Here is a 26,763-nt window from a genome sequence, read left to right as displayed (position 1 = left end):
TTAAAAATAAATAAATAATGGCAGTCGTTTATGTAAAGTTTCTGAATGAAACTCAACGGTAGGATATTCCAAGTCGTTTATCGAAAATGGAGCTGAGAGAGCAGCCTATAATAAAGAAGTCATTGGCCAAGAACCAAAAATCCCAAATCTCTCTCTCTCTCTCTCTCTCTCTCTCTCTCTCTGTGTTGGTTTGTTATGTGAAAAAGAAAACCAGAAATTCTCCGAACTGAGTTCATTGGATTTCCAGCAATGGCCTCCGGCCAATCCCTCGTCCCAACCATCCTCTTCCTCCTCTGCCTTGTCTCCACCGCTGTTTCCCATTCGATAATCCAATTGGTCTCCGGCGACCGCAAAATCCGGATAGACGACGATATCTACTGCGAGAGCTGGAGGTTCTCCGTTGAGACCAACGACGCCGGGTACTGGTCCACCATTCCGGCGAGGTGCGAGCGCTTCGTGCAGGACTACATGACCGGCGAGCGGTACCCGTCTGACTCGGAGATCGTGGGCGAGGACTCCCTCGCCTTCGCGAAGACGGTGGAGATCGCTGGAGACGGGAGGGACGTGTGGGTGTTCGACATCGATGAGACTCTGCTCTCGAACCTGCCGTACTACGAGGCCCACGGGTTCGGGTAAGCCCTTAATGGTTTGTAGCCGTTGGATTCGTTGAATGGTTTAGATTCATTTTCTTTTGATAGATGATTGGACCATGGATTCGGGAATTATTCAAGTTAGGTAATATTTCACTCCTTCGTCGCATACTCGCATAAGGGTCGCCGCTCGGTCTCTATGCGCACGTGGATGTTAGGTTATTGGTTGTTGGGATGTCCAATGGAAGTTTGACACGTTGAACTGCTTGATTATTGCACGTGTTTTATGTTTTACCGACTGAACTTGTGATGGTAAATATTGAAATGGTAAAATAATCTATTGCAAAAAATCTTTATGAACTATTCTAGAAAATCTTTTTTATTTTATTTTTATTTTAATCTTAATATGTAATTGGTTGAAAGAAATTAACGGAATTCAGTCTATTGAATTGACATATATTTTAAAATATGTGATTCGCACATGAGCGTGCATTAAGAACAAATGTTAATTTAATTATCTGAATCATAGGAAATTATTTGGACCATTTCTCTTGTGCTTCCCCTTGATCAGAAATTGTTTGTTTTATTTTTTATCATTTTTGTTTGTTAAGGTTTGAGAGTCTAATTTTTTAGACTAGTGTCGGGTGGTATTAATTTGAATTGTCACGCGAATTTGTAAATAACGTGCAGTAAAAGTTGTTTGTAGCTTGCATCATTGATTGACTTGTACATATAATCATGTCATGTTGGCTGATTTTTTGTTAACCCTATCTTGTTTTGTACATATATAGAGCAGAGACCTTTGAGGAGACATCTTTCAACTCTTGGGTGGATTTGGCAGAGGCCCCAGCTTTAGCACCAAGTTTGAGTTTGTACAAAGAGCTCCAACAGCTGGGGTTTAAGATATTTCTGTTGACTGGACGAGATGAAAAACAAAGAAATGTGACAGAGAAGAATCTTTTATATGCTGGGTTCACCAACTGGGAAAGCCTTATCTTGAGGTATATATAGAATTTAAACAATATTGGCCATAGAGATATTATATATAAGTGTGTTATTGATGACAAAATTAATGATATGTTGGTCAATAAAACAGGGGGCCTTCAGATGAGGGGAAACCGGCAATCGTGTATAAATCTGAAAAGAGATCGGAGTTGGAGGATGAAGGTTATAGGATACACGGGAGCTCCGGTGACCAGTGGAGTGACTTGTTGGGCTTTGCCGTGGCTAGACGGTCCTTTAAACTTCCAAATCCCATGTATTATATCTCTTAATAAACATCAAAACAATAATGTTGTTGTTGTAATGCCGATATTTTCTTGCCATGTTTATTTTAAGGATTTCCATGGATTCAGATGTCTGCTTGCGTTGTTGAACATCGAGTGGATTCAGATGTGCATGTGTGCTCATGTTGTTACACCTAGGTAGAGGCCACAATTCCTGTTCCAGTGTTGAGATTGGATTATATTGAGATGTGAATATATAAGATTATGTGGGTCTAACTCTAATTTGAATCATTTAGTTAAAGGCGCTAGATCCCTCAACTTTAACCCTCTAATTTTGAATTGAATTCACGTTGGATTTGTGAATCATGTAAAAAATTATCAGCTCTTATGTTGCGTGTCGAGTTTAAGTCGTGTTGAGTAGAACTAAATATCGGTTAAGTTGATAACGATAAGGGTATTTTTGCCCACCAAACCACCACAGTCATTTAAGTCGGTTAATTAACGGAGTTCATATCGACGGCAACAATTTTTAACTATTTCAGTCAAGTATGTCGGTTAGTAGGTTTTTTATATTGAGCCAAGACATTTTATGGGCCAAAATGAGTTATTTTTTTAGCCTAAATGATTTTTTTTTTTTGGGGGGGGGGGGGGGGGGGGGTTGGGTTTAAATAAGTGTTTATTGGACATATTTTTTCATTGCATTTGACAGTAGATTAGCACCACATTTCAAATGAAACTATGTCATTTTGATTTCAAATAATAATAATTAAAAAAAAAAAAAAAAACCAATTCGGTTGAATCGAAAACACGGTTCAGTTTAATCAGTTTGGTTAACCGCCTATAAAAATATTTCTACCACCTACTGAACTGAAGTTGAAACAATGGTTTTATTCCGCATACTAGCTATTGAAAGTCGATTGTCGATAGGTGATGGTTCGACCACGGTCAATAGGTGGTTGATGGTTAATCTGCCCACCCCATATGCATGACTCATGAATATAAGATTAAATAGGTCAACTCAAATCTGATACATTTAATTAAACGGGTCAAACCCTGCAATCCTAACTAGCTAATATTACATTAAATTTATGTTAGGTTCACGAGATGTGTCAAAATTTGTTAGCCCTCTTTGATGTAAATCGAGCATTTTGAGTCTTGACCTTTTGATTTCAATATTATAACTTGATAGCGCAGCCAGTGTAAGTTTGGACTACATAAGGCAGGCCCAATTCCATCCAAATTTCATTTTATATGATTGAGTTAACCCTTAGAAGTTCAGGCCCAAAAGGGAAACTAAAAGAAACCTAAGTAGTAGGAAAAGAGTTATGTGGGAGCCTTGAAAGAGTAATGTGAGCTTCTTATTTGTCTTCTAGAAACAGTTAAATATCTGGTCTCACTGTGATAATGGATAGCAAATATTTAGTTTATATTTGTTAATGTGTTTTTGAAGCTTTTTTTTTTTTTTTGAAAAATGTTCTTTTATTTTTAAAAGTATTTTGTGTTTAAGTTGTTTATAAATATTTTTGTTTTGAAATGATAAAAAAACAAAAAACAAAAAACAAAACAAAACAAAAATTCCAACAACCGAAAGTTTTCGTCTGAATTAAGTTGTCCTAAATCTATTAAACTATATATATATATATACACACATGTGATTCTCATTGAAAATTAAAAATTACATATATAAAAATGCAGGTCAATTTAATAGAGTTTTTGTAAAAGAAATTTATTTCCAACTTTTGGTTTGCTTTCCCAGGCTTATTATGGGGAACAGGGGATGTGACAAGGCGTGGGTTTTAGAACTTTTCATGGAGAAGATAACGGATATTCTTGCACAAGAGATCACAAAACGACACAGAAATATCACGTGAATATCTTGTTTTATTAAAAACAAATTAAATTAAATTTGAAGTATTCCAAGCTTATCACAAAAAATTGGGTAGAAGCTCGAAATCTCTGATTGCTAGTATTGAAAAATTAGACAACCATCACCAACCCACCTCTATCTCTTCTCTCATGGAGATGAGAATTAAGCTAGCTTGGTTTAGTGTTTGGAGATGCAACAAATGACCCACAAACAAGAGGCTTAATTTGCAGCAGCAGGGATTCTTAGACAATTCAACCCACCTCCTGGAATCATGCATAGAGCATTATGGCTGAGGTCTCAGTGAAAAGTCAGAGCCCATGTTTGTAATTTCTCATAGCCCATGTTTGTAATTTCTCATATTTTTCATGAACTCAATGTCTTGTAATTAGTGTGTCTACTTTAAACTACTGTGAGCATTTGTCTTCATTTGTTTGTCTTTTTTGTTTGGATGTGTTAAATATATTGGATAATATATTAGAAGCGGAAGAAAGAGAGAGAAAAGAGAGAGAAAAGAGAGAGAGCGAAAGCACACAATAGACTACATTGTATTGACTCTAATAATAATAATGAATACAGAGGCCTCTATTTATAGAGAGGCAAGTAACCTAATAGATTAAGGAAAGGTAAACCTAGTAGAATAAGAAAAGGTAAACCTAGTAGACTAATAATACCTAAAGAAGTAAATAACAAGTAATATTCTTAACATCCCCCCTCAAACTCAATGTGTAAACTTGAGTTTGGATAAACGAAAAGGGAAGAAAAAGGAATTCGCCGAAAAAGCTGCTTGTGCCGAAACAATTGCCGAAGTAACGCCATAAAAATTGTTAGAGACCCGTGGATTCTGCCTGAATTTGAGCAATGCATTTAAGCTGGAGCTTGGTTCACTTGGTTATAATTTGACTTGAAAACCATATACTAGTAATGAAGTAGCACACCTGGTCGGCTGAGAAAAGTAGGTTCAGTTAAAAGGGGCTTGTTTGGCCCGTAACCCTTGGACTGTCTCGCCTGATCGGCTGAGCTAAAGTCTGACCCAAAAATTCTAGCTAGTAGACCGTCTCGCCTGGTCGGCTGAGATAAGTAGGGCCGGTTGAAGAGGCTAATCATGTCTGAAACCCTTGGACCGTCTCGCCTAGTCGGCTGAGATAAGTAGGCCCGATTGAAGAGGCTAATCATGTCTGAAACCCTTGGACCGTCTCGCCTTGTCGGCTGAACTAAAGTCTGACTAGTAGACCGTCTCGCCTGGTCGGCTGAGATAAGCAGGGCCGGTTGAATAGGCTAATCATGCCTGAAACCCTTGGACCGTCTCGCCTTGTCGGCTAAACTAAAGTCTGGCCCATCTAACTAGTAGACCGTCTCACCTAGCCGGCTAAGCTAAGTAGGGAGAAAAATGGCCGGTTGAAGAGGCAAATCAGTGACCGGTGATGGCGGCATTTGACAAGGCATAAGTGGGCCGGTTGAAAGGGGCTTCTTTGGCCCGAAAACCCATGGACCTAAGGAAAGATTGGTCTAACCCGAGAGTGCCATTCGCAAGAAGAATGAACCGGATTGAATTGCGCCAAAGAACAGGCTATAAAACCGAATTGAACAAGCATAACCCAACTTGAACCGCATAAAACAAACGCCTAAATTTGAAGAAGAGTCTTGTTTTCTGCCATATAGAGATGCCAAAAGCAAAAATAGACCACAAATTTGAAATCAGGACGAAAAATTGAGTAGGAAACACCTGGTCAACTTTTTCAGTGGTCAAAGTCAAAGTCAACGGTCAACGATTGAAAAGTCAACACTGACGTGGCACTAATGACGTGGTAAGGTCTGACTTGATACTGATGACATGGCACACAGGCTGACGTGGCACTGATGACGTGGTAAGGTCTGACTTGATACTGATGACGTGGCACACAAGCTGACGTGGCACTGATGACGTGACACGTAGGGCTGGCGTGGCTATGCTGACGTGGCAATTAGGGCTGACGTGGCAAGGATGGCGTGGCACGTGGGTGCGATGGCGTGTGTGGTACACGCGTGAACGGAGGAGGCGTGTACTGGCGCGTGGATCTGACGCGCGAAACTTCTGGGGGCGCGTGGGAGCGCGTGGAGCGTCGTATGGAGGATATGGGACTTGTTCTGGAATCACCGAGATGAAAGCTATCGATCGGTGGCCTTGGAGAAGTGATCGGACCACCGTGGCGGCTGGTGGCGGAAGGGCAGTGGCGGAATTGCCAAAAATTTGGGCGGCGCGTGAGGGCGCGTGGAAGCTCCGATGGGGCTGTGTGCGGCGGCTCTGGGACGGTTGTCTTCCGGGTTTTCAAGCGGTATAGTGATACACTGAAAACCTCGAGGAGAAGATAGAGAACCGTGAGGAGCAGAGAGAATGATTCGCCGGATAACACTGGCGGCCCCGGAAAACGTCAAAGACGTTTATTGGAGGCCACAGAAAGGTGGCTCTGATACCATGTTAAATATATTGGATAATATATTAGAAGCGGAAGAAAGAGAGAGAAAAGAGAGAGAGCGAAAGCACACAATAGACTACATTGTATTGACTCTAATAATAATAATGAATACAGAGGCCTCTATTTATAGAGAGGCAAGTAACCTAATAGATTAAGGAAAGGTAAACCTAGTAGAATAAGAAAAGGTAAACCTAGTAGACTAATAATACCTAAAGAAGTAAATAACAAGTAATATTCTTAACAGGATGAATGAGTAAATTGTTTCATTTAGGTTAATTATACAAACAGAAACTCAAGGAAAACAAGTATTTCCTGAACATTGAAATATACAACAAAGTATCCAAGCTATACAAGACAATCAAGAAAGAAAAGCATCTTCACCAACCAATCAATGCAGCAAAAGAAAATATTATCTGGAAGGCCCCAGCTCCTAAATAAATCTTCATTAATCTTGTTACTCTTAAAAAGGAAAGAAACAAGAAAAAGAAAAAAAAGAGTTGTTCGAGCTAGTCTCCAAGGGTGGTGCACGCCAGCAGCCACTTTTTAATTATTTTTTTTCATATATAACAAGCAACATTCACACCTAAAGAATAGCCTATATTTATTATTATTATTTTTTTAAGAAGTATTTTGTGAAAAAAATTATGGTTTACTTTGAAAAACGTGTTGACTTTGAGAGCCACGCTTAAAAATGAGAGCTCATTCTATCTTGGATGGGCTATAAAAGTGAGATTTTACAGCTTTTATTGAGAAGTTGACACATCATTTAAAAATACTATATACAATAGTGGAATATTTTCAATACGGTTGTCCCAAAAAATGTGGGTATTTTGCCCACCACTAAATGAATGACAAATCAGCTTGGAGTAAAAAACTAAAATGAGAACAAAACACTTGATTATTTTTCCACATAATCCTTTTAGCCGCCTTGCCTCTGCCGCCTCCAACTGCCTCTCTCTCTCTCTCTCTCTCTCCATCGGCCCTGTGGGGGTGGTGTAGGCCACCCCATGGGCTGGGGATGGCTGACTGGGGCCACCCCCAAATCTTGCTAGGGGTGGCCACGCGCCACCCCGATAGGGCCGATGGAGAGAGAGATGAAGGCAGTGGAGTTTAGCATGGGTGGATCCGAGCGGCGGAGGCAGCCAGTGGCTCAAATGTAGGAAGATTAATTTTATGTTTTGCAAACATATATGTTTCTTACATTTTTCTTAGATTGCTGATGTGTAAAATTGTGAGTGGTGGGCAAAAAATCCTTATTTTTTGCCCTAACTGTATAGAAGCACCTCTTGTACAATATGCATGCAAGCACCAAATCTTATGAAAAAAAAAAGAAGCCAGTAGGTCTCTTGAAAGGGAAAGTGTCTCTTTTGTTGTCCATAAGTTTTTATTTTGCTTATAAGATATGATGTTTTCATGCACAGATGTTGCGGCGAATAAATGCGGTTATTATTAATTATTTCATATATAAATATAAATTCAGCAAATATAAAAAATACAAATTCAACAAATATTAAAAAATATAAATATAAATGAACGGTGGGCATCCGCATATTCTAAAATAAAATATACTATAGTGCAATAAAAATATTATTTTTTACTCATAAATTTCTTACCATCTAAAATTTTTATAGCAAAAAATAATAGTGTTATTGCACAATAACATATGTTTTATAAAATCGGTACGAGTATCGGCGTATGCAGTCCATGCCGATAATGAATAAGTACGGATATCTTATTTGTCACCATTTTATTGGATGTTTATCGGATGTCATATGATATGATATGATTTTACACGTGACAAAAGGTGTTCTCTATGACTATAAGTACTACAGCCAAGAACCAAGAATCCCAAATCTCTCTCTCAGTTGGTTTCTGAGTTCCTTGGATTTCTGGTAATGGCTTCCGGTCAATCCCTCGTCCCAACTATCCTCCTCCTCCTCCTCTGCATTGTCTCCACTGCTGTTGCCAACTCGATCATCCAAGTTGTCTCCGGCGATCGCAAAATCCAGATAGACGACAATCTCTACTGCGACAGCTGGAGGCTCTCCATCGAGACCAACAACTACGGGGTCTGGTCCACCGTTCCCGAGAGGTGCGAGAGCTTCGTGCAGGACTACATGACCGGCTACCGCTACCAATCCGACTTAGAGTTCGTGGCCTCGGTCTCGCTCACCTTCGCGAAGACAGTGGAGCTCGCCGGGGACGGGAAGGACGTGTGGGTGTTCGACATCGATGAGACCCTGCTCTCGAACCTGCCGTACTACGCGACGATCGGGTTCGGGTAAGCTCTGAATGGTTTGTTTGTGACTGTTGGATTTGTTTAATGATTTCTTTTGTTCTATGATTGGACCGTTGATCCCGAATTATTTGGGAGTTAGGTAGGTAATATTTAACTCTTTTGTCGCACGGTGGTCGGTTTCTGTGCGCACGTGAAAATTAGGTTATTAGTTGTCGCGATGTTCCAATTGAAGTATGACACGTTGGACTGCACGTTTGGTAGACCACTGTTCGAGAATATCTTTATTGCACGTGTTCCATGTTTTAACAATTAAACCTGTAATTGATATATACATATATATATGCATCAATGCTTTAAGAATATACATAATCATGTTGGTGGTTGATATTTTGAGGAGAGTATTTACCCGATCTTGTTGTATACATAGAACAGAGACCTATAACGAGACATCTTGGGACGAATGGGTGGCTTCGGGAGAGGCACCAGCTTTAGTACCAAGTTTGAAATTGTACGAAGAGCTCCAACAGCTGGGGTTTACGATAGTTCTGTTAACTGGACGGGATGAAAATCAGAGGAATGTGACAGTGAAGAATCTTTTAGCTGCTGGCTACACCGACTGGGAAACGCTTTTCTTGAGGTATATATATATTTTAAACAATGGCCATTGATAGAGAGAGATATTAATTATAGTAGTGTTATTGATGAGAAAAAATGAAACAGGGCAATTTCAGATGAGGGGAAAAAGGCAATCGTGTATAAATCTGAAAAGAGAGCGGAGCTGATAAGTGAAGGTTATAGGATTCATGGAAACTCCGGGGACCAGTGGAGTGACTTGTTGGGCTATGCCGTGGCTAATCGGTCCTTTAAAATTCCAGATCCCTTGTATTATATCTCTTAATAAACATCAAAACAATGATGTTTGTTATGATAATGCGTGGCTAATTAGGGATAAAGCATGCCTAGGCCTCCCGCCTACTCATGTTGTTATTTATGTTACTAAGTTGTCTATTTTAGTCCATGTTTTATTCGAATAATGCAATGTAAAGGATGAAGGGAATAATAGGTGTCTGTTCTCCTATGTCTCTTTAACTCCTGAGTTGAGTTGTACTGCAACTTATCCCTTAGATATAGGAAGGTTAGTATGGAGTTTATCTCCAAGTTTATGTCTTTGTAATTTTTCTATATGAAGTCAAGTCTATGAATAAAAGGCATGCGGAATTTTTATCCCTAACTTTGTGTTTGAAGGAATTTCTTCCTACCACTAATTTTCACTAAATCCGGCTTCTTTCCTGTTGAGAGGTGGTTGTTGTTGTTGTTGGCATGAGGAGAGTTTGTGCTCATGTTGTTACACTCAGGTAAGGGTGACAATTTATATTTGTATGTTGAATTTGGGTTGTATTAAGTCATGAGTATAAAACTATATAGGTTAATCTTGACTCGATCCATTTAATACAGGTCAAACATTTCAACCGTAACCCTCTAATTTCGAGTTAGGTTTGTGTTGAATTCGCCTGTGAGTTAAAACTTACCAAATCTTATGTCGCGTATTGAGTTCAAGTTGTGTCCAGACATATTTATAAGATTATATAGATCAACCTTAATCTCACCAATTTAATTATACGGGTGAAACCTCTAAATCTTAACCCACTAATTTCATGTTGGCTTTACAATAAGTTTGCAAGTTGTGTCAATAAATGATAGCTCTAGTGTCTCAAAGAGATAACTCAATTGAATAGAGACTATACCTCATGAAGGGAGATTACTAGTTCAAATCCTCTTACCTATTCTTGTACGGATATGTCCCCCCAAAAAAAATGTTAGCCCTAGTTATAGGTGATAGACCCTTTTGACCTTTAGCTTTCAAGATTATAACTCGATGGCCTAGGCAGTGTTAGTTGTACTACATAAGGCAGGCCCAATTCCATCCAAATTCCTTTTTTAATAGGATTAAGCTAACCCTAAGTAGTTCAGGCCCAAAAGAGGGAAAAAAAAAAAAAAAAAAAAAAAAGAAACCCAAGTCGTAGGAACAAATTTAATAGACTTTGTAGAAGAATTTCTTCCAATAACTAATCCCTTATCAAACAAATATAATAACCACATGTTTCAGGAAATTGCAGAAATTTACTTCGACCTACTTTAATAAGTAATAAGTCTTATCTTTTAGTTGAAATAAGTTTAAAAAAATTTCCTGATATTTGTGTGCTTTATCCCCTACTAATTTAATAGACTTTTGTAGAAGAATTGCTTTCACCCTTTTGGTTGGTTTTCCTAGGCTTAATTATGGCGAAGACCGGAAGAGGAAATATATGCCGCAATTGAAGGCGTGGGATTTAGAATTTTTCATGGAGAAGATAACCAGATATTCTTGCACAGAGATCACAAAATGACACACACAGATATCACGTGACAAAGCAAGTACCCATTTCTATATTCATCACTAAGATCTTGTTTTATTAAAAAAAAATAAAAAAGAATTGTTTTGGAATTTGAAGTACGAATACCCATTAATTAGCATTAGCAGATTCAAGAAGTTAGATATCCTATAGGCTTAAGACAGATATGATAAGTTAGATATACTGATTTCATAAAGAAATAAATTAGGAAGCTCTAAATATTTTGATTGCTAGTATTCAAAAATCAGACAGCCATCACCAACCCACCTCTCTCTCTCTCTCTTCTCTCTTCTCATGGAGGTGAGGAGCTTGGTTTAGCCTTTGCCAGTGACCCACAAACAAGAGGCTTTGCAGCAGCAGGGATTCTTAGACAATTCAAGTTACCTCCTGGAATGATAGAGCATTCTGGCTGAGGTCTCTGCATGTTCCTCCCAGGGATGCAATTCCCAGAGAAATCGAAGCCCACACTCCTGACGAATAGGTTGGAGCAATCCTGGCTGAACCCAGAAAAGAAATTGTAAGAAACAGTCAGATTCGCAAGGCTTCTCAGAGAACAAACCACGTCTGGCAGAACCCCAGATAGCTTGTTGTGTGCCAAATTGAGAACCTCAATTTCTTCCAGACAAGATATGGTGTCTGGCAAATGACCCATCAACGAATTGAAGCTTACATCCAAAACTTGCATCTCTGTGAAAAGCCCAACTCCCTGGGGAATGCAACCTGTTAATTGGTTATTCAGAAACAATATCTCCTTCAGTTTAGAACCCATGAAACCAAAACTAGCCGGGATGTTTCCGGTGAACATATTATTAGCTAAATTTATCACAGACGCTGGAGAGTTCCCCAGATTCTGCGGGAGTTCGCCTTCAAATTGGTTGTTGTTGAGAAACAATGCATCAAGTTGCTTGTTGAAGAGATCTTCAGGAAGGGGGCCTGAGAATTTGTTGAATCTGATGTCCAAGTAAACGAGGTTTGGAATGTATAGAGTAGCTGCAGGGAAAGGACCTGAGAAGAGGTTGTTACTGAGGTCTAACTCTTGAAGCGATGAGAGATCTGTGAAGGTGTCAGGAACAGTGCCTGAAAATCTGTTGCTGTTGAGGTGAAACAGAGAGATATCGGTGAGGAAAGAGAGCTCCTTGACGAGAGTGCCTTGAAGATTTGCATGGTTGAGATCTATGCCGGCAACAACAGGGTCAGGCGAAGCATCCATCTCATCTTGAGAATCTGCACAAAAGACTCCTTTGTAAGAACAAACATCGGAGCCGACCCAAGTGTCTAAAATCCCCATTGGGTCTTCTTTGATTGCAGATTTCCATGCCTGGAGAGCAGTGTAAGCTCTCTCGAGCTTTGAAACCGGAGACCCAGAAGCAGACGGCGCCGGGCCGTTGATCCCACCGCCAATCCAAACGCCTCCACCGCCCGGTCCGCCAGCACCGCCACCTACATTGCCAATACCAACGCCAATACCAACGCCACCGCTAACAGAAAAAGCAGCTTCCGTTGAAATTATGTGGAGGAGGATAACAGCCAGACACCAGCTCTTCTCCATTTTCAGCGGAGGATAGACACCCATATGCTTAATTGATGAATGATGGGTTGGCTTCAATGGCTTGTAAAGGTTGTCCAAAATAAGGATCAGCAGCGTTTGAAGAGAGAAAATGTCGGGTTTAATTGGCCGGGCAAGAAAACTGGGCCCTGTTTTCTTTCTTTCTTAGTCTATCTTTACATCTTGACTCCCGAGGTTGTCCATAATTGCTTTTACTGTGCTCACTCGTGAGTGATGATTATATTATATGGTGGTTATATATGGTGAAATGGCCTTTAATGTCATATAAATGTAGATATTATTTTATGTTTTAAGGGATATTTTGTATTTTGGATTATTTGTTAATTTTTTATTTGGAGGAAAAAAAAAAATTAGCCCATTTTATTAATTTTAGAGATTTAGAGAAATTATATTTACCTCTTAAATTACCACTCAATTTATTATATTATTTCAAACTTTAATAAGTTACAATTGAACCTTAAATTATCTTATCCTTTAACTTGACCCTCATTAAGATCCTCTCTAATTCATTTGAACTAAATAATATCGTGTTAGTTATATTTATAACTCCACGGTTAAAGACTCAAAGCCAAAAACTAGGTCGCGGGTCTCCACAATCAAAGACCCGTGGCCATGGAGTTTTTTTTTTTTTTTTTGTAATCTAAGGGCATAATTTAATAAGAGTATAATAGATATTTACGTCACGTGTATCACACGTGACCTATTTTCCATTGAATTTAAGAAAAAATTATAACGGAAGGATTTAACTTTTAAGTGAAAGAGACGAGAAGTTTGAGGAGTTAATTGTAATTTTCAAAAATTTGAAGCACAATGAAAATTGAGTGGAAATTAGAGAGCCATAATTTTTTCTATATTTTCTTTACTTTTTGTATTTAATTTCTTAGACCAACAAAAAAAAAAAAAAATGGTGAAACAACATGCGTAGGTGGCCCAGGTGGGTAAGTTCAGCATTAATTTACTCGACAAAGTAGAATTTCCAGTGTTGCACTTTTGCACGACCCTGGTCCTGGTCCTTGATGTGAACACTCACATGCACAACAACATTGTATTACAATAGATTATTATCATTTAAAATACTAAGGTAAAAAAGACAAATGGTCCTACAATGATATTTCTTTTCCTTGTCATACATTAAGATTGAGGATCAACCCATTTTGACTATTAAATAGTGGATTTTTTAAGATAAATTATTCTATTATTCACAGAAAATGAAAATTTTCTTTGTCCAAGTGGGTATTTTGCAACAAAACACTCTTGCAGCTTTTCTACACAAGTTGAGTTAATGAATTATAAAGAAGTTTATAAGTGTTAAGTTCTACGTTAATTTCGTATTAGGAGATACTAGACTTTATACTTGATTATAGAGTTCCTGAATCATTAAAGCATGTGAACGTATTCTAAACTATTGAACTAGTAAAACTTTATGTTATGAGTATTTGGCTTAGGTGTTGTAACAAAAACTTTTAATGAAAGAGATAAAGTAAATAGAAAAATTTAAAATTAAATATGAACTATCAGAAAAATTATAAAAAATCTCATAATATACATATATATTTTTTACAGCTCAGCACCAATAAGCTAGATCTACAGACAAATTCAATGTCATGTATGTATGTAGTTTTACCATATATGCACCATAAAAGCAGGATAGGACTTCAATAAATGCTCCTAAGTATGTGATGGAAGGAGGAAGATGAGAAATAGGGCTTCACTTAAATGGTTGCCAGACAATGACAGATGAGGCCTGAGGGTGGGGAATGGATCAATAAAAGTGAATCTGCAGCATGCCCCAACTGTCCCCAACTGTCAACTTGACCTCTGAGTAATGTGAATCATTTGAAAACAACCCAAGACTGCATAATTCCCAAACTGATACAAGCAAATTAAAGTTTGGGGTTTAATTATAAGTAAATCAATGGATTGTCTTGTTTCTATTCAAAATAGCAGTGTAAGTGAAGACACTAATACAAATGATTCATGATTAAAACACTCTTAGTCGTAGTCGGAGCAACATTGTCGATCATTTAGTCGGTGTTAGAGACATTTTAGAATCTCATATCCGACGAACATCAAGCGATCAATAAAAACCTAAAGAAATTTGAACTCAGAACTTTTATTATTATGATATTATGTTAAATTACCGCTTATCTAACAAATTAAGCCAACAAAAATTGATAAATTTAAATATTTAAATAATACTTAATTTAACCATAAATTCAAGTTAATTTTTCATAGATTAAAGGCATTGATGGTGCGACAGTGCTGAACATATGCTCTACTGTCTACCATACACAAACAAATAATTGGGTTCCTCATCATTAAAAAAGAAAAGCTTCACGTGAAAATAAATCTATAAAGGAATGGAAGCGCCTACAACTTTGAGCTCTCTATTGGACGGCAGCTAGCTTCCATGGACCACCCACTCATACCTCAATTTAACTAACAAACAAAAAAAACCAAAGAAAAAAAAAAAGGAAATTACTAAAATGAACCCCAAAAAAAAAATCTTATATTAAAATTCAACTGCTACAAGTGACCCTATACTATGCTTTTTAGAGGTGTGCTTGTATTGATAATTGATCAACGGGGCCAAAAAAAAAAAAAAAGAATGTAGGGTTTTTTGAGATTAAAAAAATAATAATATTTTTGGGGGATTTAACCCATAAAAAAAATTAAATTCAAATGTATTTTAAAATTTTTAAGAATTTTTAAAAAATTTGGCGGTCTAGTGTCCCCAACGCGAGAGGTGGTTCTGCCTTGTAATATACGTTGCTCTTTATAATTGGTGAAATATTTAAAATGGCTAACTTGTCAATTTTCTTTTAATTATTTTTGCTAATTATAAATCATCGTATTAGTTTGTAAATAGCTTTGTAGTAAATGATTAGGACATGCTACATATCCCCGAAAAAAAACATGGAAAATATAATGAGAGTAGCTAAATTAGATGGAAATTTAATGATCAGTTCACCTGTACAAAACAATCAATGTTGAGCTACCTTGAAAGTGAACTAAATACCCTTTAGAGAATATCACAATACTTATATTTTTAATAATTAAAAAGACGTTGTAATTAAAAGATATGGCTTTTCAGGATTATGCACCCCGAACAAAATGTGTTAAAAAAAAAGAGAGAAAAAAAAAAAGAAGGAGAAATTTGAGGTTGAAAATGGCGCTTTCTGAATTCTGTTGATCATATGTGTGATTCTAATACTCATAACAAAAGTTTTGCTTGATTTACTGCACAATGTGCAATATGGTCCTAATCGCTCTTGATTCTGCAACTTTTTGTCGATTCTTGCTATTCGTATATTAATTTTTTTTTATCAAAATATTTCAATACTATTAATTCGATATCTGACAACTCAACAGGTGCTATTCCCATTCCCTTCCACCATAATGTAACATAGCTAGCTCTGATATGTGACCAAAAAAATAAAAATAAAAATAGTATATAGTATTTGTGTTGATCTGGTGTTGTTTAATTTTGTGGTTGCAGAAGTCCACGATGGTGATGTTATTGTTGTGCCATAATTGGCATTGGGCCTCATCTCCCTTTCAGTTTATGCTGAGGCAGAAGCATGCGTGTTTTGGTAACTGGGTTGATTAGGTGTTGTCAATGCTCTCTACTTGTCTGCCATTCCTTTACACCTTTCTCATTATAGTGTAAGCTGTATTTTCCATTTCTTTTTTATAAATCAATGCTTTCTTAATATTTCCATCAATGGTAGCTCGGCTGTCATAATGGATCAAAAGGGTAGCTGTAACTGTAAATCAGTAAATTTTTCAGGATTGACTGAACTCCATTTATAATGGATGTCTCTTTTCCAGTTACCTTTCACCTCACACCCATTTGATTTGTGATGGGTTTATGTGTGTAATGTTTTTTTTATGTTTGATTTGTTTTGTAGCTTTTAGTGTATCAGTTTTAAAATTAGTGTCAGAACAGTTATAGAAAGAGTTAGAACCTGTTTCTTATTGTGTTTTATGAGCTTAAAAGTACTTTTAATACTCAAAAAAATTCATTTGAAGAAAAAAGTACTCGTTTGTTAAAAAAATTAAAAGAGCTTTAATTTGAAGGGTCCAAAAAGCCTAAGAGTCTTTTTGGGATTGCGTTTGAAAAATAGAATTTTTAAGTTAAAAAGAGCTTTTAGACAAAAGAAATTAAGCTTTTGTCAAAAGTGCGTTTTGACCATTTTTAGGTTTTTTGGACCCATAAAAATGTTTTTAATTTTTTTACCAAACGAGTACTTTTTTCTTTAAATAGACTTTTTTGAGTGTTAAAAGCACTTTTAAGCCTCAAACGCAATCTCAAACAAGCTATAAAAAATTGTCAAAAAACACTTTTGACAAAAGCTTAAAAATAAAACTTTTGTCCAAAATTTCTTTTTGACTTAAAAACTCTATTTTTCAAACGCAATTTCAAATAGACTCTTATCAGTGCTTCAAAGTGAAAGCTTTTGTAGAGTACCATTAGTGGCATGTGGTTATTGACTTCAAGAAAATCTCTAAAATTGTTGAGCATATAATAAGATGAGAGTTTGACTTTTAAAATAAGAATTCTCAATTTTATTAGCATTAATTACATTTAATTTCACTAATGTCTTATTAACTCAGTTAAACTTGACAAAACGTCTACAATTTTCACCGTATTTGACGGGTGCGGCACCAAATTGAAATGAGATAAATTTAAAAGCCTTATATTTTTTATTTTTGCCTTTCATCCACTCTAAAGCTTGGCGTACGGTTAAACTGAGCATTGATTGTATTGCTCAGAGAAGTAGGTGTCATGGCATTAAAAAAGGAACATGAACTCAGCAGTTTAATAGAGTACTGACTTTGGATAGGAACATGTAACATGTCGGAGATAGTCCTTAGCTTATTACCCATTTACCCCTACTTCTCCGGTAAAATCTCAGTTTTTTGAAATTTCTGATAGCGTTTGGCAAACCTTTTTATTCAAGAGGAGGAAGAAAAGAAAAGAAGTTAATGGAAGGCTCTTTGACGTAAAATGGTTTTTTGTTAGAAAATATTTTTAGAGAAGTCATTTTTTCTGAAAATATTTTTCAATGAAAATATTTTACGGTGTTTACTACGCGCACGGAAAATCAATTTTTTTAAAAAAATATTTTCAAAAACAATTTTTAATTTTTTTAATTTTTAAAAATATTTTTAAAAAACTATTAATTTTTATATTAACTATTCAACTGTACTGAAAATAAATTTTTTAATTTTTTTAAAATATTTTATATTAACCTATAAAATATAATTTTTAGTCAAAATATAAAAATATTAATATAAAATAATTTATGTTTGATTGTTAAAATTTGACAAAAACAATCAACCTATCTGAGAATATTTTTGAATTTTCTATTTTTTCACAAAAAAAAAAAAAAAGTATTTTGAAAGTACTGTACCTTAAAATGTCCATATATCAATATTACGAATATTCCACGTCTAGGAAGATTGATATATATGGAAGGGCAAGTACATTACTTTCATCTTACTTGAAAAAAAAAAAAATACCATGAATTCTAAAATTCAACCACAAAAACATCAGGTTGTTTAATTAAATGTTTATATAGTGTCAAGACTCCTCCAAGTACAATCTTAAAACATCGATGAATAGACCTAATCGATCTATAGAACCTTCCACCAACCAAGCAAGAACAGATGCAACTATGGTCGTAACTGTCGAAAGAATTGTTTCATCCATCTACAAACAACATAAAAATAAGCAATAAGCAATAAATCATATATGAATTGTTTCTCTGTGACAAATGATTAATAAATTCCAAAAAAATTAAGTCTCACATGGTGCAATAAGCAGTGCAATAATATGATATGTGGAAAAATGATAGAAGTTCAGCAACCAAGTGCAAAGTGCTTGATACTAGAAAAGTCTTTTGATGTATTTTTTAGATCCAACTAAAAAAATGTATGTCCTCTAATTATGACGATTTTCAACTTTAACAAATAAAGGAAACTGTAGCTTGATATTTTTTTTAATCTAGGCACACAAAAGACTTTTAGTACAGTTGGATAGCCAAAATTATTCCATCTCAAATAGTCACAATTAATCAAAACACTAGATTATCAATACTATGAACAAACTTAACCAAAAGCTTACAAACAAACTAACCAAAAAGCAGAAACAGAGCAAAAGAAACCTCAGCAACCAAGCAGAAAAGACTCAAAAATTGCTTAAACACCCCAGCAAACCACTCCACATCAACCATAGAAATTTATAAACTTTAATAGACTCAAAGTTAATGCATGAGTGGTTTCATATAATGTACTCACACATTGTAACCATAGAAATCCTACGGGTCTCGGATTCCAATTAAATCCAAAAAGAGGCAATCTCATCCCACACTCCTATAACTTATTTTCCTGTTTTGTTGTTTTTCTGTTTTATATTTCCTTTGAGTTCCCTTGTATTTGGTTTTATTTGCAGTAATTTCTTTTCCTACATTAGTTTTATTGTTCCCTGTATGGTTTTATTTATGCTTGTAATAAGGCTTTCTCCTCCTGCTTTGTTGCGCCCGGTTGCTGCCCGATATTACTGGTCCAAACCTTTGGGTTGTGGATGTGAAATTTATCCTGGCTTTCGAGTTGAGGAGGATGAGTATCGGCTTGTGGGTTTTACTCTCAAGGCCGAGGAATAAATATTGGCTTGGGGGTTTTGCTCTCAAGGCCGAGGAATAAGTATTGGCAAGGGGGTTTTGCTCTCAAGGCCGAGGAATAAGCGCTACCTATGCATTAGATGGTGTCTGTTTGATGCAGATCTGAGTTTTCAACTTGATATTTAGTCATAGGTTAGCGGATGCTGTGTTTTGGTTGATTTGGTCTGTTGTTGGTGACTGTATCTTTAGCTTCGGCTATGATTTACTTCAGAACTTTTTGCTCTGTTTGTAAGAGCTTTAGGCTCACAACTTTTATCAATGAATGAGTATGATATGTTTCAAAAAAATAAATAAATAAAGGATAGGACGAGACAAGTTGATTTCTTTGTTTATTTTCCACTCCCATACTCTCAATTTCCCTCTATCCCCAACTTACAACCATTTTGGGCAACCAGATAACTTGGTCATATTTTAAGAAAAAAGCAGTGCATGAATTTTCAGCTAAATACTTTGCAAGAAACAGAGGCATTTACTCTGCAGAAAGAAGCTTAACTAGTAATGGGTTTTAGTTATTACATGCAATGAAGTAAAGCAAGCAGAGCAAAAATCAGGAAGTCCTCAAAACACAAAGAATGTAGACAAGTCCTCAAAACACTTGCAGCACCCAACAACCAACCTAACAACATCCAAAAAAAAAAAAAAATCCCAGATTCTCAATCTTCTGAGAATTGGACAGAAACCCTCATATGAAAATCAAAACATCTACAAACAAACAAAAACTAACCTAAACAGCTCAACTCTACAACACAACACAAAACCTGCTAAGAACAAAAAACTATTCCTCTCCCACTAGCTTCAGTAGCCGATGCTGGAGAAAGAGCACAACCTCCACCCAGCCTCACAACAGCAGCAAAAGCAGCAGCAAATCAACAGGACATTCAACCACATTTTGAAAAATATAACAAAGCCATGTCAGAATTCTGATGACAGTAAAACGAAAATCCAAGACTACATGAATGTAGATGACAGTAAAACGAAAATCCAACCAAGACCTCACATAGCAAAACACCAAGCAAAGAGCCAAGAGCCACCGAAAATCCCCCCCAATCTGCCATCACACAACCATAAAATCAAAAGGAAACAAAAACCCATTTGATTGAGGTTCATCTCAAAGTCAGAACTTCCAAGAATCAACAACCAAAACAGCCCATAACAACAAAGATCGCAGAAGTTCTCATTTTCCAAAATCCACACCCTAGACCCAAAACCTAAATCGCAAATTTGATACATTAATAGGGAAAGAAACCAAAATCAAAATCGCTCCATGATTTCCAGTTGTCCAACAGAGAAAGAAACCAAAATCAAACGAAAATTACCAAGAGAAATTCGTAGATTTGAATTGCTCTATACATATGGTTCAACAAAGAAAGAGAAAGATGAGAGTACCTGCGTCGGGGTTGAAGAGTGAAGCTCGGCCGAGAGACAGATGAGCTGTGCAGGTGAAGGAGAATCAGCAGTTGCCACTGTGCGTGAAGGTGAAGGTGAAGGAGAAGCTGTGCGTGAAGGTGAGGAGTCAGGGGTTTTTTGGTTTTTTTTTTTTCTAATCAGAAGATCGTTGGGTTTTTTTTGGGCTAAGCACATAAAATGGTTTACGAAATTAAAAAGTGTAAACCATTTTCCCCAGAAATGTAAATGATTTTTGGTCAAACCGAAATCATTTTCGATTTGACCGCTATTTTACGTCGTAGTAAATACCGTAAAATACGAAAAATATTTTCTCGAAATCATTTTACGTCGAAGTAAATGGAGCCTAAGATAAAGATCAAAGGTGTTTTCAATAGTTTAATATTTTTTTGGGGGATAACAAGAAGGAAAATAAAAGAATGCGTTGCCAAACTAGCCTAGTTCTCTAGAGAACCTACCATAGTGTCACATTGAATGTTTAGAGTTTTATATAATTTGAATTCAAACTTTTAGTAATTTGTTGCTCGAATTATTAATTCATATAAGAATTTTAGTAGGATTTACTTGTCAGCCAGCTAGACTATCAAGATCTGTTTGAACAAGTCAATTTTATAAAAGCTTTTTCATATTTATTGCAGGAAGATCTCAGTACTGGAATCATGGACCAACGGGTTCACTATGCATAGCAAACAATTTCATTAACTTTGATCGGTGAATTCAAGCCTATAAATGTTCCATCCAATTCATGATGCTTCCATGATGGTGAGTTTACAAGAAACCACAAACATTGGGTTATCGCTTCCTCGTTTTCGGAATTGTCCTTGTTTTCGGAATTGAAACAGGTGGAGCCTGTATAGTGAAAATGAGGTTTCATCCCCCAAATTTTCTGTACCATACTAAGAGATTTTATCATTCATTTTGGTAGGTAGTAGGCTATTAGCATGGGACCAGGAGGGCCATGCATGACCCCTAATTTTTGTTTTTTTTTTTGTTTTTTTCTGAGAAATACTATACACAAAAGTATATTCCAGATAATAATTGAAATTTTACAAAGAAAGAACATTACAACTATGCTTTTAAGAGAAACACACTTGTTAATTAGAACATCGACCTTTCTCATAAACTATAAATTCTTTGAGAACTTTTTACAAGCACCTATCATACTTGTTAGAATATATTCAGACAATTATTGAAAACTTTACAAAGAAATAACATGCAACTATACTTTTAAGAGAAACACAACATCTACCTTTCTCATAGAGTACTGCAAATTCTTTCAGAACTTTTTACAAGCACCTATCATACTTGTTAGAATATATTCACAATATATTATAATATTTACATCATTGATTTATATTTCCTAGTATAGGTCGATTTAGGTATACTTGTATAGATCGACTTTTTTTTTCTTATTCAAACGTGGAAACGGGAGAAAAGGATATAGATCAACTATATATATGGACATATGTATTGTAAACAATGAAGTTAATGATACAATGTAGCCTTAATGGTAAACATAGGTGTGTAATATCGAACCACCTATAAAAGTTTCGTTATATTTCAATTTTTAACTATACTAATTAACATGTTGAAGTCCTCAATGGATAGCTCAATCAATTGTGAATTACGTCTCATGAAGCGGAGGTCGCTTGTTCAAATTCTCCTCCCCTCTTGTGCGCACATGTCATTAAAAATAATAATAATAATAATAATAATAATAATAACATGTTGAAAAATAAGGATTCTGATCATTCATTTTTTGAAGTTTATAGGGCCACTGCAAATTTGTTTGGTGGATCAGATTGTGGCCCAAAGTGATAGCATCTTGGAAAGTGCGATGAAGAGGAGATGCATCCAACCCAAAGTTATATGGGTATCTACTTCCTTCTTGTCTAAGCAATTCATCAAATCACAAAAGGACACCCACAAAATTCATATTCTTATTCCTATACTCTTGTCTCTTCTTCTTTTCCCCTTTTCCTTAACTATAAAAAAATAAGAACATAAGTACAAGCCCATGTCTCACCAGTTGGTCCTACTCGTGGCACGAGGCACAAAATTTCAAATTTAAAGAGATAAAGTTTTTATTCTAAACTAAATTCGATGAAATCCATGACACCTATCAATTTAATTAATTAAATTTAAAATATTTTCTTTAACTTAATGCAGAAGAAAACTAGTTTACGTGGCCAATTGACGAGATTGTTTTCTGATTAAAAAAACAAAAGGATTAGAAAGGAGATCAGGAATCGGACAACCTTTGGGCAACTAGCTAATTGACCACTGGCACCAGCCAGTCCAATCACAATTCTGGCAGTTGAACTTGAGCCTGTAGTAAGATGGGAAACAGAGAGTAACAGGTAACACCTAAAATATTGCTGCAACCAATTCCAGCCAAATGGGTTGTTGTCAAGTGGGCAAATCAATGTAACATCAGTACATCACCAACAACTACGTCGTCATCCATGAGGATAGGGCTATTTTCGAGCGGAGCCGCGAACCCAATTGAATACTTTTGGTTATTGACATATTGGACAACATATCCTTCTCCTAATCTAGAGAAATATGATCATCTCCATTTCATAGTTCAAGATGTTGTTGTCCTTGTGGATAAGGTGTTGTCATTCATGTGGATACGGTTGTTTTCAAATTGAGTTAACTTTTGACTGTTGAGACTTGGTTCAGTAGAAAGGTGAACAAACTCTGCTCAAACTCGAGCAGAGCTGAGAACCCAATCGAGTATTTTTTGTTATTTACACATTGGACAAAATATCATTGTTCAATGAATTGAAAAATTATGATCATCTCTATTTCAATTGAAATGAAAAATCATCTAGAAAAGAAAAATTTTAAGTGGTTATGTATAAAGTATGAAATAAGTCTGAATCCTGTAATGGAAATTTTAATGTTTGATTAGTGTAAATTATATTGATTTTTATTGATATCTTGGTGAGCCTGGGTTAGGCTATGATTTAGTTAGACTTAAAAGAGCGTCTGTGATTCTCACTATCTAAGCTACTCTTGTACGACTCTCAACGCATAGGTGTTATTATGGTCATACCCAAATAAAATAACCACAGTTTGTCTTTCTCGTCTACCATTTTTGCTTATATAAAATAAATAAAAATAAGTTATTTTATTATCAGGATTTTATTTTATTCTATTTAATGGTGTGGACAACCACACATGGTAAATATGTTGTGAAGAAAATCAGTTTTGATAATGAATTTGTCTTTACTCTTGAAGGCATGCTTTAAATCTCTTTGCATTCCCCCAACCACACCACCCTCCAAAAAGAAAAAAAAGAAATAGCTAATAAAGAAAGGGGGTTGATGCAAAATCCCCTTTGATTATTTTTGGCTTTGAGGATTAAATATTATAAAGCTCATTGATACCTACCTTTATCTTCATGCATTGACCAGATTACCTTGAAACATTGTCATTTGGGGTAATTATCTTATTCCTCCATCAACTACATCGTATTATCACTTTGCTTCCATAAATTGACAATTCTACTGCCCGACCCCATCAAATTACCATTTTGTGCTCAAAATCCCAATTCTATCAATCAAAGGCGTTAACTCAGACGGTCAAAGTGACAATACATTGTAGTTCATGGGGGCAAAATGACGTGTTGACCATCTAAGTTAACGCATTTGACTGACAGAAGAAGAGTTTTGGGCACAAAATAGTAATTTAATGGGATCGAGCAGTAGGGTTGTCAGTTCATGAGGGCAAAATGACAATATTTTGTAATTAATGAAAAAAAAATGTAATTACCCTTTGTCATTTTCTACATTTCTAGTCTCTCAAAGGCGTCTTCCGACACTGTGGTTCAAGTTATAGTAATTATTCATGAAAATGTTTTTCATATCAAAATTATTTTTTTAAAAATAAAATAAGAGTGACCAATCATATGATAAATGTTTACTTAGATTATTTAATAATTTTTTTTAATAAACAATACAAAGTACCTAACCTTCTAAACTAAAACCTTGAAAGTTAGTACATTCTTCTTAAAAAGAAAAAGAAAATCATTAAAATTGTTCCATTTGTTGGCACTTTCCCAGACCCCAACAATATTTCAATTCCCAAAAAGGAATTTATACTTTTCAAACCAAACAAATGACAATGTTAAAACAAAGAGTAATCCCCTTCTTCACGCCCATTTGTTGTATTTTAAATGATTTTTATGTTAATTATTTTTAAAAAATCACTTAAAATATTTCATATCAATAAGTATATAAATTGATGTAATAAACGAGTGTGAATATAAAATATATTCATTTTATATTGGCTAAAGTAATGTATTTTAAGTTTTTTTTTTTTTTTTTTAAATAGTTGATATGATAAGTTACTGAAAACACATAACGTCAGTTGTTATAAAATGAGTATGAAGAAAAACACTACTAAAAAAAAAATAAAAAATGGAAGCAAAGAGATAAGAGAGATTGATAACACTTTTTTCTTCTTTGTTTTCAAAATAAAAATATTAACAAATAACTTAAAAACACAAAAACACTTAAAAATATTTTTACTTTTACATCCCAACGAATTCCTTTTTTTTTTTTTTTTTTGTTTAAAAACAAATAAAACTCTTTAAAAAGCATTAACGATTGAATTTTAAAAGCTGTTGATAAAATTTAATATGATTAAATTTCGTTTATGTTGAATTATATATATTGAAAGGGATTTCATATCAGTCTCATTCATAGAAATCATGAGCATAAAGCTCTTACAAACAACCATAGCCAAAACTACGAGGTTACAAGTATCACAGATGACGTATTACATTTTAGACACAAAACCAATCTACTAACCTATGACTAATCTTTATATTAAAAAACAGAACTATGCCAAACAGACTTGAACTAATGCATATGTAGTGCTTATTCATCAGAACTAAGGATATATAAACCCCCAATTAAAACTCTTCATCCTCGACCCGAAAGACATGATAACGTTCACATCCACAACCCAAAGATTTAGACCATAGCAAATAATTCAGAGGACATCACACATGCAGATCAAGAAGAAATAGAGCCTTATTACAAGTAAAAACAGTTGAATTATATATATATATATATATATATATATATATATGGTGAGCTTATGTTAATTTTATCGTGAGGGTTAAAAATCAGTTAGAATTAGAGAAAATGGCTCATAATTAATCAAAAAGATCAAAGCTTTCAACCTACTTAATTGATTGAGACATGCACCGCTCGTACAACCCATCCATTATCTTGTGTGCATCACGTGGATATGAAATACCAATCAAAACATAATGATTGTTATAACAAACACCAATTCACATAAATTTCATTGTCTCCCATCTCAAAACTTTGGTTGTCAGAAAATTACCTAACACTTCCCTTTTTTTTTTTGTTGGTTGGTTATCTATGATACCGTTAATTTTAGTTGATTGATTGATTAATTGATTAATTAATTTTTGCATGCATTTAGAAATGAGCATTATTAGAGGAGTACAAATAAGTTATTATCAAACTAACGTGATATTTCATAACTGATAAAATGATTAAACAAAAAATTTAACTTGTCAATTTAATTAAGTAATAGTTAACTTGTAAACCATACATTTTTAATCATTTCACCATGGTGTACTCAAGAGTAACTCACATAAATGGGTCTCCCCGACCCCCAACAAGCTCAATTTTTATGAGTCCTATGTATTGGTTGAACTCGGCCAAATCCAAATGGACGACAAACAGGGAATAGAAAGACGCCTATGGACCACCTCCCTAACCAACCAATCGCAGGAAAAGACCCTGTCAAAGAGAAGGGACGGGGCTCACTCATGAAGTACGCAACATTCTAGCAAAACACTTTTTTTCTTTGCCAATTTATTAACCTCATTTCCTTATTTAACAAATACTAACTTAACTATCGAAGTGACCTGAGACATTTAGTGCTTGACTTTCTTCATAATTGGTGTGGAGAAATCAATTGGTCACAACTTATTAACAAACGCTAATATGTGATAGGAGCCACATCTTTTAACGCCTTTTAATCGTATGTTGGATTCGTGTTAGCAAGATGTAATAAAATTGTAAAATAATTAAAAAGTTTGGTATTTTTCAAAAAATTATAATAAAAGGTGTAGCATTCCAATTTCCAAACGTATTCCCTTAAACAATTATTCCAAACAAAGCTCTAGACACTATAGAAAAAAAAAAAAAAGAAAAAAAGAAAGAAAGAAAAAAAAAAACCCTTCTCGAAGGATACACGTCAGCCCTCATCCTTCCATTCAAGCTTTGACTATTTAGTTTCCAAATATATCCTGTTCCCTCGCTTCTCGTTACAAAAAGCCCTCTCTC

General features: G+C 35.4%; 3 protein-coding genes across 3 annotated transcripts; 2 read left to right on the top strand and 1 right to left on the bottom strand.

Annotated features, from left to right (window-relative positions):
• The first annotated feature begins 135 nt into the window (after positions 1-135).
• LOC132166580 (acid phosphatase 1) lies at positions 136-1,950 on the top strand. The gene is made up of 3 exons (XM_059577425.2): positions 136-632; positions 1,382-1,591; positions 1,687-1,950. Exons 1-3 carry the CDS (start codon positions 250-252, stop codon positions 1,862-1,864), a joined length of 771 nt encoding a protein of 256 aa, XP_059433408.2. The 5' UTR covers positions 136-249; the 3' UTR covers positions 1,865-1,950.
• A 6,031-nt stretch (positions 1,951-7,981) lies between these two features.
• LOC132166581 (acid phosphatase 1) lies at positions 7,982-9,600 on the top strand. Its single transcript, XM_059577426.2, has 3 exons — positions 7,982-8,417; positions 8,803-9,012; positions 9,096-9,600. The coding sequence occupies exons 1-3, from the start codon at positions 8,032-8,034 to the stop codon at positions 9,271-9,273; spliced, it is 774 nt and encodes a 257-aa protein (XP_059433409.2). The 5' UTR covers positions 7,982-8,031; the 3' UTR covers positions 9,274-9,600.
• Positions 9,601-10,935: 1,335 nt separating this feature from the next.
• Positions 10,936-12,559, bottom strand: LOC132165735 (leucine-rich repeat extensin-like protein 2). The gene has a single exon (XM_059576411.2). The coding sequence runs from the start codon at positions 12,339-12,341 to the stop codon at positions 11,061-11,063; it is 1,281 nt and encodes a 426-aa protein (XP_059432394.2). The 5' UTR covers positions 12,342-12,559; the 3' UTR covers positions 10,936-11,060.
• Positions 12,560-26,763: the final 14,204 nt, after the last annotated feature.

The sequence above is a fragment of the Corylus avellana genome, chromosome 11 (assembly GCF_965113065.1).
Source record: "Corylus avellana chromosome 11, dhCorAvel1.hap1.2, whole genome shotgun sequence".
In the NCBI taxonomy this organism is placed as follows: Eukaryota; Viridiplantae; Streptophyta; class Magnoliopsida; order Fagales; family Betulaceae; genus Corylus; species Corylus avellana.
The sequence above is the reverse complement of the archived record's forward strand: the minus strand, read 5'-3'. Positions and strand labels throughout refer to the sequence as shown.

What these genes read in the sequence shown, in the direction of transcription:
- LOC132166581 (XM_059577426.2), top strand. Translation starts at nt 8,032, where the DNA reads ATGGCTTCCGGTCAATCCCTCGTCCCAACTATCCTCCTCCTCCTCCTC. An exon ending in TACGCGACGATCGGGTTCGG is followed by an intron (nt 8,418 to 8,802) that starts GTAAGCTCTGAA and finishes TTGTATACATAG; the next exon opens with AACAGAGACCTATAACGAGA. An exon ending in TGGGAAACGCTTTTCTTGAG is followed by an intron (nt 9,013 to 9,095) that starts GTATATATATAT and finishes AAAATGAAACAG; the next exon opens with GGCAATTTCAGATGAGGGGA.
- LOC132165735 (XM_059576411.2), bottom strand. Translation starts at nt 12,341, where the DNA reads ATGGGTGTCTATCCTCCGCTGAAAATGGAGAAGAGCTGGTGTCTGGCT.
- LOC132166580 (XM_059577425.2), top strand. Translation starts at nt 250, where the DNA reads ATGGCCTCCGGCCAATCCCTCGTCCCAACCATCCTCTTCCTCCTCTGC. An exon ending in TACGAGGCCCACGGGTTCGG is followed by an intron (nt 633 to 1,381) that starts GTAAGCCCTTAA and finishes GTACATATATAG; the next exon opens with AGCAGAGACCTTTGAGGAGA. An exon ending in TGGGAAAGCCTTATCTTGAG is followed by an intron (nt 1,592 to 1,686) that starts GTATATATAGAA and finishes TCAATAAAACAG; the next exon opens with GGGGCCTTCAGATGAGGGGA.